The sequence below is a fragment of the Pogona vitticeps genome, chromosome 1, assembly GCF_051106095.1.
Source record: "Pogona vitticeps strain Pit_001003342236 chromosome 1, PviZW2.1, whole genome shotgun sequence".
Classification (NCBI taxonomy): domain Eukaryota; kingdom Metazoa; phylum Chordata; class Lepidosauria; order Squamata; family Agamidae; genus Pogona; species Pogona vitticeps.
The window spans coordinates 17,590,272-17,602,754 of record NC_135783.1 but is presented as its reverse complement, the minus strand read 5'-3'; the positions used below and the strand labels follow the sequence as shown (position 1 = coordinate 17,602,754).

Below are 12,483 nucleotides of genomic sequence, written 5' to 3'. Positions count from 1 at the left end.
CACCTGCATCTGATGAAGTGAGCTACAGTTCATAAAAACTTACATTAAATTGTAGTCATTGGTTTCCAAAGTACCACAAGAATCTGCTCCAAAACACCCCTCAGTCCTGATTTTTAAGGTATATAGTGACTGCAGGGGAGAGAGGGATTCTCATTTCTGTCAGGGATCAACTGGATGCACTCTTATCCAATACATTTTGCTGCATTTTATTTTATTTTATTTTAAGATTAAATAGATGTCATCTGGTGTGCTATTATTCTGTTAGGAGATTGGAGGGGAGAAAAATCCAGGGAGTGTGAAGAAATCAGAAGGGCTTTGAAGAAAATGTGAACTCATTTACTTACTTTGCTTTGAGTTTACGAGCTTCTTTCCTCTTCTCTTGTTGTAACTGTTCAATTTTCTGTTGCATCTCTTCTTGCTTGGCACTAATTTCCTCAATCATGGATTTGGCTTCATCAAGTTCCTCCTGATTGAACAGACAAATGGCAGCATGTGGATTGGAAAAAGGAGATGTTTAATGAAGCGTTTCACAGCAATTTATTCCTCAAAAGAAGTCAGCCATAGAGATATGACTGCCCAATTATTGCAACACAGAGAAATGTACAGGCAGACGGATTTTTAGTACAGAATTTAATCTAGTATGGAAACACACAGTATGCATTTGAACTACACGTATTGGAGGTGAGTGATTGCAATTCAACTCACACTGAAGAAAAATTATGTCTTTGCACAGGGAGGAATAGCTAGAGAGAAAAGGTCCTCCTCAGATTTTGTTACCTGTCCTTTAACTGCTTGGACCAATGCTAACTTTTTAGCTAGAACAGAGGGCATGTTGCCTTTGCCCTTTAGAGGCGAGGGTGTAATCTTCATGCATCTCCATCTTATTTATCTAGAACTAGAATATTCAGGGATACACTGAAGACAACATTGAAAGAATATCATATTGATTATGTCAATAGGAAATCTATCAGTGTCTGGTGAAACACTGTCCAACAAGGGGCTAAAGAATCAAGAATAACAAGAATCAAGAATACACAAAGAGAAAAATGAGAAAGCAAGGTTCTAACTTCTTGACAGACCAATATCAGCTAACCTTCCCCTAATGCTTTCCTATCTTCCAGGTCTGTAGTAGGCTAGTTAGTCACTTGCATGTCCAACTACTTTATTTATTTTATTTATTTATTTATTTATTTATTTTATTTATATCCCACCTATCTGGTCAGATCAAGACCACTCTAGGCAGCTAACAACAAAAATACTACTACAATAAAATTAATATATAAACAATTATTAATAATAAAACATCACACAAAGTGAAAGGAACGATAAGAGAGGGAAAGGGTGTCAGGAGCGTCAGGGATTATCTGATGGAAAGGCCTGCCTAAACAGCCATGTTTTTAATTGATTCTTAAATATACCCAGCGAGGGGGCCACGCGAATCTCAGGACGTAAGTTGTTCCAGAGGCGAGGAGCCACCGCCGAGAAGGCCTGATTTTTTTGTCTTTTCCTTCCGGGCCTCCCTCGGCATTAGGCTCCTCAGCCTCACCTCCTGGCTCGCACGAGTGACACGGGTAGATCTTGGTGGGAGTAGGTGTTCCGCCAAGTATCGAGGCCCTAAACCGTTTAGGGCTTTGTACGTGAGCATCATCACTTTGAAGTCGATGCGGAAACGGATGGGCAGCTAGTGCAGTGTGGCCAGAGTGGGTGAGATATGTTGGAATTTTTTCACTCCACTAAGTAATCTGGCCGCCGCATTCTGCACCACCTGTAGTTTCCGCAGCAGCCTCAAAGGTAGCCCCACGTAGAGCACATTACAGGTTGGTACTGCTCAACCTTATCCACTCACTTCTTTCCTTTTTCCCTAAACAGTAAACCAGATGGAGATGGTGTCAGATTCCCACGTGGCCCTTGTCTGTTTCACCAAGCCAAGCTGCACTCTACGTGTTATTCAGCTGCCACCAGTTGATTACATCAATATTGTTCACTATTAATGACAGAGGTCTGGGCAACGTATCATTTAAGAACCAAGTTGAAATTGTTTATTGTTACAGATGATAAAAGTCCAGTCAATGTCTTTAACTCTCAACTAAAACAACCTTCTTTGACACAACTACAGGGGGCAGTGGAAGATAGGAGGGCCTGGCGTGCTCTGGTCCATGGGGTCACGAGGAGTCGGACACGACTAAACAACGACGAAAACAACCTTCTGCCTTCTCATCTCCACTCACCCCCTCTCCTTTTCTTCTTCCCCCACTTAACTCCGCCCCCTACCAACTCCTATTGGTGCATGCAAATATCAACATAAATATTTATGAGCAGGGTGAACGCTCCAGGCGGTCATCTTCAAAAACGAAGGGTGGTGTATCTTCATTGTCATAGTGGATGCTGTTATTGTTATTATTATTGGTTATGTGGACCAAGGATATGGACTTTGTGACTGCTTGTGTACCACTGGGCATTGTGAGTGCTGTTGGTTGCACACCCAGCTCAGGGCATTTCTCTTTTGTTGTGCTTGGTGCCATGTTGTTTTTTGTTGCTTTGCTGAGTGTGTCTCTCTGTGTCCAAGGCAGCTAGTGCCTGGCTAACTGGCTTCTTTCTTGCCTTTTTTCGATTGTGCAGCCCAGACCCAAAGAATCTTTTGGGTTGGGTAGATGGCATGGGACTCATACTGTAGTTTGGTTGTGCTAATATAAACTAATGTCTGAACAGGTCTGATATGACTTTTCTATATCATGGACTGGTGCCTACTTTTGGAGCAGATTGAATCTGTTTCCTTGGCTCTGCTTTTCTGGAGTAGTTTTAAAGGGTTTTTTAGGGTTTCTGGAGTGTTAGAAAACATGAATGGGGAAAAGTAAAATGAATGACCCAAAAGAGGCTTTTCCATTTAATGTACTGTAAATCAAATGTCCTAGTACACCAAAAATTAAAGAAAATGACAAAGGCAGCCCCAAAAGAACTCCAGATTAAATACTAACATTTTCACCACACACATCCCTAAAGATATGTGTGATGAACACAGGTACCATAGATTACGAGCTAACAGAAACAGAAAAAAAAACCAACAGAAATCTCCTTAAACTTCTCAAGTAATTTAATAGCTCTATTTAATCTGAAGTAGTGATGCTTGAGGATATGACCTGCAACTCTAGATCTAATGTGTGCAGTGGATATACTTACTCTGTGTGCACTTAAGTTGTAATCATATACAGTAATGTTATCTTGGAGTGAGCCCCATTGATCTCAGAAATACTTTCAAACAGGCATCTACAGGACTGCAGTATTAATTTATTCATAAACCTTTGTACTACTTCATCTGTTCAGTTGAGCCAGTTATTGGCTCAAAAACTGTATCAAAATTTATTTTAAAATGTGTATTCTACAATAAATATACATTTAATTAGACGTTCACAAGGACTTTCAGAAAACTGTACACGAAAGCAGAAACAAAAGGGAAGAAATTATGGATGGCACAGATTGGAAACAGAATGAGTGGCCCATGCCTGCCATGGAATAACAACACAATGTAAAACAGAAGAAGCCTGAAGGTTTTCTGTTCTGTTTTTGCTTATTATCCCCATTGGAAAAAAAACTTGTATACTTGAAATACATTGGAAATCTGCTTGGCAATGAATCATTTCTTGCACCCAATATTTTCTACCTCTCCATGGTGTATGGTGGGTCCATCTCCTTCCAGTCCTAAAGCAAGCAAGCTTTATGTCCTCTGTAGAGATTAGGGGAGGTTGCTAATGCACGACACTCACCTTGAAACCATTTAGTGAATTCTTCATTTCTGCCACTTTCTCCTCCATTGCACACCGGCAGCTTTGAACCTTCTCCTCAAGAGCATATTCCCCGTGCTGAATTCTTGAAAGTTCCTGCATAGCTTCAGTGAAGCCAGTCTTAAGCTCAGAAGCCAGAGCCTGCAGCTGTACAAACCAGAGCCAACCTGTCATTTCCTAATGAAAACATGGGTGCTTTTCCCTCTCTTCTTACATAACACCAAATGAAACTGCCTTATCTTGTCGAATTATTTATCCATTTAGCCCAGCATTGTCCACTCTGGCTTTCCAGGGTCTCCAGCGAACAACCTTAAAGAAGAGTCATCCACTTTTCACTGGAGGTGCCAGGATTGAGCAGGAGGTCTTCTGCAAGCCATGTAAAGCCTTTCTCTATGACTAGCCTGTAGCTGTCACTCTTCAGGTATCACCTGATGTTACCTTTTCTACCCCTGCCTGCATTTCTCTTGCTTTGTAACCTTCTACCACTAGAATCCCTTTCACATAACATTCAACTTCCTTACTCAATCAGCTCTTAACAACTTGTGCATTTTGACTTCTTCAAAATGATCTTTGGCCTCTTTTTCCTTGCTTTATTTTAATTCCCAATATATTCTGTGTCCACTTTTAAATGCAATTTTTCATACAGATTCTGTTTGAAGTTCCCTCTTCTTATTACTATTAAATCAGTTTCTATATTATTTCCCATATCCACTTATATCTCAAAGTGGACATTCTCATAAAGGACATCTTCAGACAGAGGATTGTCTTCTGTAAAATAGAGCACATGGCCATCTCAGAATCACTTTAGTTTAAAAACGGTTAAGTAATAGTGGCTAGTGGGATCACAGTGAAGCAGGACCATAGTAAGGCAAATAACTCTGTTTATATTACTTCATTTCAGGGAAAGGACTGACCATCTTTACCCTTGGTACAATGTCAGGATCTCACTTTGCACAATAGGTACTATTCTCTAGAGCAGTGGTCTCCAACCTTGGGCCTCCAGATGTTCTTGGACTACAACTCCCAGAGGCCTTCACCACTACCTCTGCTGACCAGGATTTCTGGGAGTTGAAGTCCAAGAACATCTTGAAGCCTAAGGTTGGGGACCACAGCTCTAGAGCACTGGTTCTTAACCTTGGGTTACTCAGGAGTTTTGGACTGCAACTCCCAGAAGCCTTCAACACCAACTGTGCTGGCTGGGGTTTCTGGGAGTTGCAGTTCAAAAACATCCGAGTAACAAAGGTTAAGAACCACTGCTCTAGAGTACTGGAGGGGAAGTGCTTTTGACTACAATGGGAGGAGAGCTAGAGGGTGACATTTGTGTATATTATGAAGGGTTTTTAACATTTTTACCCTTGTAACAATCTTAATCCTGCATGTCAGCTACATCAGTATGTGTACATGAATCACCATGTATGTGCACAATGCAACAGTTTAAATGCCCATGCTCCCCACAGTATTTTTTTAACATTGATGTCATGGTTCCATTGGGATTGCTTGTTTCCCCTAAATTGTACTTCATTTTGTCCAGATTGCAGTAAGATACTGCATATTTTCCACATCCTCATTATTCTTCATCGTTTATCATAATCTCAGAGAACCACAGATATTTCATACCTGCCAAGACTCACTAATACAGTGTCCTGCTTTAAAACATGATTCTCCACAAGTTAGTAGACATAAATTCCACACACCTTTCTCTATAATGCAGATTTCAATGTCATGCAGGAGGCAGGCACATGTAAACTGTCAGAAACAGCACAAAGATTATTTTATGGAATACTCTACTCAGGAAAACCAAGGAATTGATGCAAGCCATATAGATCCTACGAAAAGTGAAAAATGTAAGCTACAAAAGTGGAGTAAAGTTGCTTCTTGATATAAGGATTAATTATATCAGAAGCAGGAAGCCAAGTACATTCTTTTTTGCCTACTATATTCACCTGAGCATATATACTTTCTTTAGTAGGCAGTTTAATTGGCAAATAATATGTAAGAAAGCCACAATATTTTTAAAAGGAACAGCAGCTTCAAGATGCTGTGATTCTGAGCAACGAATTGAAAGGAAAGTACTCAATCCTTTCCCCACTGTTTTCTGCTCACTGAAGGCAGCCGGGAAAGAACAAGGCTTAACATGAGGTGGATTGACTCAGTAAAGGAAACCAAAGTCTTTAATTTGCCAGAACCTGAGCAGAGCTTTTAATAAGAGGACCTTTTGGGGGATCCTTAATTCAACAACACTAGACCCAATTATTGTGGCAAAGCCAAAAGTAATTCAGATATGTAATTCAGATAATCATACTTTCTTCTCCTAATTACACTTGCCCCCATTTTCCTTCCCTTCCTCTCTTTTCATGGTGTCCATTTTAAAACTGTAACACTAGATACTAATCATTCAGACGTGCTCATTATAAAATGGAATGCATGTAGATAATGTCAGAAAAACGACTCATTTGTAAAATGCAGTTTGCCATGCAAATTTATTTCACATTTCATTTGGGGGGTAATACTTTCATCAGCCCAAGCATAAGGGCACAAATTTTGCCTTTCGTCCTGGCCTAATGACCACAGTATGCATGTTGGTGCTAGGAAAAGCTGAAGCTGACAGGAAAAGAGGAAGGACAAATATGAAATGGACTGACTTCATAAGAGAACCCACAGCCTTTAGCTGAGTTTCACTGAGCAATACAAAGAGCATAACATTTGGAGGCAATTGCCTCAAGTTTAAACATCAACATAAACATTATCTGTTGCATACTGAGCTGTGTGGTTTAGTATGCAACTGATAATATCTACAGTGATTTGTTAACCTGAAGCAATTTGTATCCAAAAGCTATGCTATTTGCACAGTTAAACAAAAGGAGTTTGGCCAATGTGAGGTTTACGTGTTACGTGTTACACCCATATACTGTACCCATTTCTGGGCAGTAACTACATGCACAGCAGTGTACACACAGGTGCCTCCTTGGATGTGTGATAGAAAACATTTATATTTGAATCCCCACAATGTCTAGCTATTGATGGTTAATGGCAACTAGGTGTCAAAAATAAACATGCTCTCAACTTTAAGACTTCTAGTTACACTAAACACTAAAATAAAAGATTGTAGCATTGACTTCAGATCATTTAACACAAAATGAAAGACTATCATGGTGACAATATACCCTGACATGCCTCTTAAGTGTCAGATATGTTTTCTTTTTTCATTATCAACAGCATTCACATTATACCAAGTTTCTTTCGCAAATTTCATTTTGATTTTATGATGGGTCTGATTTCTACTAATACATATCAAAAACCTCCCTAATTCTTTTAAGATTTGGGATTATTCTCAGCATTTTGCTCATCGTTACCTGGGCAATCTGTGTTGAAGGATTAATCACTGGCACACTTTCAGTTTCTCCTGTGGGAATAAAGAACTGTAGTCAATTAACGGGACTTATTAGGTTTACTATATATAAAATGGGAGCATAATGATTTGCAGTCCACTTTAGATACAAATCTGTCTCTTTTCTGGAACATATAGTTCTGTTCTGAAGTTGACTTTTTCTCTTCCTCCTTTTTGTACGCATGTGCCACAAGCACAGGAATCATCTGTAATGATGTCTACCTATATTCCAGGTATAGCAAGGGATGGGAATTTCCAACTATCCTTCAATATAATGTACCATGTGCAAAGGTTAGTGGAGGGTAATCTTGCCCCTCATCCAAATATTGTTTCCCACTCCAGAATTACAAAGCAGTGGCCAGTGCTGGTATGGAAGGCTACAGCTGGGCTAGTTTGATTACTGATGGAATACACTGTGAAACAGAATGAAATACAGTAACTATTCTGAAACTGATTTATAATGCTTTAATTTAGTAATTAGACAAAAACTAGGATTACACGTGTTCATCCAAGAGATTTTGCTGTCCGGAGCAGAGCATCAAATAATATCCCCCCCCCAAACATACTAAAACAAACACTTTTAAAAGTTTCATTGCACCATTCAGACATCAATTTATGCTTTCTGCTAGTCTCCTAAAATGAGGTGGATCGATCTGGAATTTTTAGTCCTAGAACAAGCTGGGATTTTTAGCATGTATACATCTCGGTAACAGCGACGTCTACATTGGCTCGGGCATGTCGTGAGAATGGCTGATGGTCAGATTCCAAAAGATCTCCTGTGTGGAGAATTAGTGCAGGGAAAGCGCCCCAGAGGGGACCACAACTGCGATACAAGGATATCTGCAAGCGGGATCTGAAGGCCTTAGGAATGGACCTCAACAGATGGGAAACCTTGACGTCTGAGCTTTCAGCCTGGAGGCAGGCGGTGCGTCATGGCCTCTCCCAATTTGAAGAGACCCTTGCCCAGCAGGCTGAGGCCAAGAGGCGGTCCCAAAACTAGCAAAATCAGGGAGCTGGACAGGGGACAGATTGTATTTGTCTTCAGTATGGAAGGGATTGTCACACTTGAATTGGCCTTCTCAGCCACACTAGATGCTATTCTAAGAACTTTATTCAGAGCACATTACCATAGTCTCTCGAGACTGAAGGATGCCCAATCAGGTCCTAAATTATAGCACCTGAAGCTGTCTACTGTATCAGTATTTCAAGGGAGGAGCAGATAAGGCTGGTACTTTAGTATGGCAACAGGAGAGTGGATGCTTACACTCATTTCATATTTTTGTTACATAAGAACAAATACCTAATCAATTACCATCATTTTTTCCATTCATATGTAAAGAGCTTTGTGGTACAGTGGTTAAACTGCAGTATTGCAGGCAAAAACATTGCTCATTATCCCAGTTCAGTCTCAGGTAGCTGGCTCAAGGCTCACTCAGACCTCCAGTCTTCCAAGGTTGGTAAATTGAGACCCAGCTCACTAGGGGTGCAATGTGTAGCCTACATAATTAACTAGTAGAACCTGCCAGAGAGTCCTTTAAGTGCTATGGGGCATTATATAAGCAGCCCACTTTGCTTTTTTTTTTTTTTACATTAATGATACAATGTGTGGGAGAGTGCATACTGGGATAATCAAGGATCCAGTTGAGCTAGAAATGCTTTTGGACATCTGACTGCCTGGAGTGAATCCAATCATACTACAGCCCCTACAGAGTTCATATGAGATCTGAATCCTCTTAGTAAACCAGATGAGGATGCTAACTCCACAATGGTGTCTCATATATACACTGCACATGTGACACCCCTTTGGCACTACCCTGGTGCTGGAACAGTCCTGTAATTATATCTTTAGGCTGAATTTATCAAAGGTAAATAGAATACAGTAAGATTTATTTCCAAGTAAACAACAGTAAACAACAGTACAATAATACAGTGGTGCCTCGCTTAGCGATCGCTCTGTTGAGCGATGAATTCGCATAGCGAGGGGGTCCGGGCCATCGCTGGAGCGTTCGCTCAGCGATGGCCCCTATGGCGTTTTTTCGCTGTGCGACGATCGCTAAGCGATTCGCTTAGCGATTTTCGCACAACGAAGCGGGGGGAAAACAGCTGATCGGCGGTTCCAAAATGGCTGCCGCAACTTTTCCCGCCACGCCCTCGCTTTGCGAGGGCCCGAAAATGGCCGCCCCTATGGAGAAGCTTCGCTCAACGGTAAGTTTAGGGCCCATTGGAACGCATTAAACCAAGTTTAATGCGTTTTAATGGGGTTTTTTGTTCCGTTGAGCGATGTTTCTCATAGCGATGGTTAATCCGGAAGGGATTAACCTCGCTATGCGAGGCACCACTATATTGTACTATTAATGGACTTTACTATCCAAAGTTTGCCACCTTTGAAGTGTGTCCTAAACTGACTGGTCTCCCAACCATCACCATAGTGTTGTTGGCCTTGGTTTTCTTGTGTTTGAAATACTAGTCTGTGTTTGGCTCTCCAAACTTTTGAGATTTACAGAAATTTTGGAAATGGTTTTGTTGCTTTGTTCTATTTCATGTGGGTTTTTTTTTAAAAAAGAGGGCATAATATACTGTGAAGTCATAGGCCTAAACCCAGCCACTCATTCCAGTTAAAATAGACTAATTGAATCAACCCCTGAATTTTCAGCTGAAACTTATGTAACTTTCGCAGACTGAATGGTTCCGTTTTAGGTGGGACTAGCAATTGCTTGTAGGCCACAGTACTTCACAGTACTACAAAGATGTTGCAATTCAGCAACATATAATAAATAATGGCATACTGCCAAGTTGATTCTGACCTGTGGCAACCCCCTTCCAGAGTTTTCTAGGAAAAGAATACATAGAAGTGGTCCATCATGTCCTCTTTCTGAGGGCATCCTCAGACTGTGCAGGTTGCTCAATGCCACACAGGGTGGAGACACAGCAGGGAATGGAGCCTCCCAATTTTGGAATATGTTTTGTCCCTTTCAATTCTGGCTTTTCAACTAGCCTCAGAAACCTTTTTAAATCTGCTTTTATGTAATTTGATACATCACCTGTATCACAACCCTTGTAACGTCTATCTTGTCTCTTTTGAATATTGTTTTGGGAGAAAGTTGCTCTAAAAGTGGATTGTAAATGCTTTTAAAATAATAAATTTTAATATATAATAATAATATATTTTAAAGTACCGGATATTATTAATGTTGGGGAGGGGAATTGATAGTACATTTGTCCAAAGTGTGCACGAAATATAATTGCTTTTTAGTCTGGAAGATGAAACCCTGAGGCAATACCGTCTGATATTCATTATCTTAAACCTCCAGAGAGCCTGGGCATAGTAATGAAATGGAGCACTTAACTGTTCACTTACACAGTGAATGATGTCCTCTTTTAACCAAGATGAAATGTGCAAGTCAGAAAATAAGAGATAATCTTTCTGCCCTTGTTTGTGTTCACTATACATACTGGATGAAACACTGACTTAGTCGTATGAGCAATCAATATAACTTATGTTACATTTAAAATTCAATTTCAGCCTTAGTAGCTGCACAGATTCTTTGTGTATATTCCTGCCAGGTCACCACCTAATTCCTCTCTGCTATGGAGGTGGAATGGTTCCTGCATTCATTTACAAAATTGTCATATAGCATGCAATTTTTGCTTCAATAACAATATTACAAGAGCCATCCTATATACAGTGGTCCCCAACCTTTTGGCACCACAGACCAGTTGAGCATGCATGCAGGGGGTCGGGGGAGCGTCTGTCCATGCGTGGGCAGGGCATACATGCACCCGTGTATGCATGTGGGGGGCCGTGCGTGCATCTGTGGGCGGGCCGTGCGTGCGTGCATGTGGGGGTTGTGCATGCATCTGTGCATGAATGGGTGGGGTATATGTGATTTGTGTGTGTGTGTGCGTGTATGCGCGTGTGCATGTGTACGTGCAGGTAGCCATGCATGCTGGGGGGATCTCTGTCTCAGCAGCTGAGTCCTACCAAGGCCAAGGCCTGGTACTATGCCGTGGACCGTGGGCTGGGGACCCCAGCTACATAAGACCACTTTAAAAGCAGTGTTCTTGATCTGAGGAGGAAGTGTATTGTAATTTAAAAATTCACATTGGAATAAATCTATCAGCTGTTAAGATACCATAATTATTTTTATTTTTGTTATTCATCCAAAAACAGTATAAGAATCAGATATACTTTAAAGTAGTCTTCACTATCTTGGTGCTCTCTGGATTTGGTGGACTGTCTGTGGATTGTGGAATTTACAGTTCAGCACATTTGAAGGACATGGGGTTGGGGAAGGCTAGGGTGTTTTTTTTAACATGGGGCAGTTTGTCTAAGTGCTCAGATGAGATTCCTTAAGAGAATCATAGCCTGGGAAAGTCCCTTTTTGGGAGTATAACTCTCAAAATGTCCCAGCCATCATGGTCACCGGGAGGTGTAGTCCAAAAATTGACCTTTTCCAAAATCTCAGGAGGATCTTCTAGCAAAAGGTCCATTTGAGGTCTGCACATAATTGCCTGTCCGGATGGAATTTGGACTGGTATATCACTAGTAGGCCTTAAGGCATATGGAAGCCCTGATGACACTTCCAAATGACTATGTGAAGAGCTGAACATTAATTTTAGTACTTTTTCCAATAAAAATATTGTAGCTGATGGACTTGAAGCAGCCATTAAATGTTTATGTTTATCAGATGGAGGCATGAGTTAAAAATAGCTGAGAAACACTGATCATTTTCTCTCCTCTCTAGCAGAGAACTGCCAGTGGCACCGCCACCAATAGCTCTCCTCACACAGCGAAGGAGTTGCAAGAGTTTCAGTCTGGATCAGAATTATTATGATGAGGGAAGGAGTGGAATCCTTCCTTTGCCTTATGTTTTCTCAGCCTGGACATTCACATTTGTACACTTTCCTCATAAGCACACAATGCCATATCTAGTTGGACTCTAAGTGGCTGCTTCACTATATACTGTAGGCATGAGAAAGCTAGTGTCCATTAAACAGCATCCTTTGCTACTGATAATTTATATGTATGCACATCCTCCAGAGAACACATAAAAATGAAATGGGTTCTTGTTCTATTTATCTCCTGCTGTGACATCAAATGAGTGTTTTCATTCCTTTGAGGACATTAATTCATTGAAGGTATCTTCAAATTAATCAATTGGTGCTACTTGGGTATGTAGATTATTGCATTTAACCACCAAAAAACCCTCTCCACATCAGCCAGTGCCTATGAAGCAGTTTCATTCATATCTATCTATATCTATATCTATATATCTATATCTACCGTGTTTCCCCGAAAATAAGATAAAGTCTTAT

At 40.7% G+C, this 12,483-nt stretch overlaps 1 protein-coding gene across 6 annotated transcripts in view; it reads right to left on the bottom strand.

Annotated features, from left to right (window-relative positions):
• Positions 1-12,483, bottom strand: part of ARHGEF33 (Rho guanine nucleotide exchange factor 33) — a 40,880-nt gene that overhangs the window by 22,716 nt on the left and 5,681 nt on the right. For 4 of the 6 annotated variants that reach the window (XM_078382865.1, XM_078382866.1, XM_078382867.1 and 1 more), the window contains exons 3-5: positions 7,133-7,182; positions 3,762-3,926; positions 345-466 (exon numbers count right to left, since the gene is read on the bottom strand). In XM_078382865.1, coding sequence (XP_078238991.1) covers positions 345-466; positions 3,762-3,926; positions 7,133-7,182 — 337 coding nt within the window. The remainder of the gene's footprint in view (positions 1-344; positions 467-3,761; positions 3,927-7,132; positions 7,183-12,483) is intronic. The other 2 variants (XM_078382869.1, XM_078382870.1) reach the window with 1 other exon arrangement.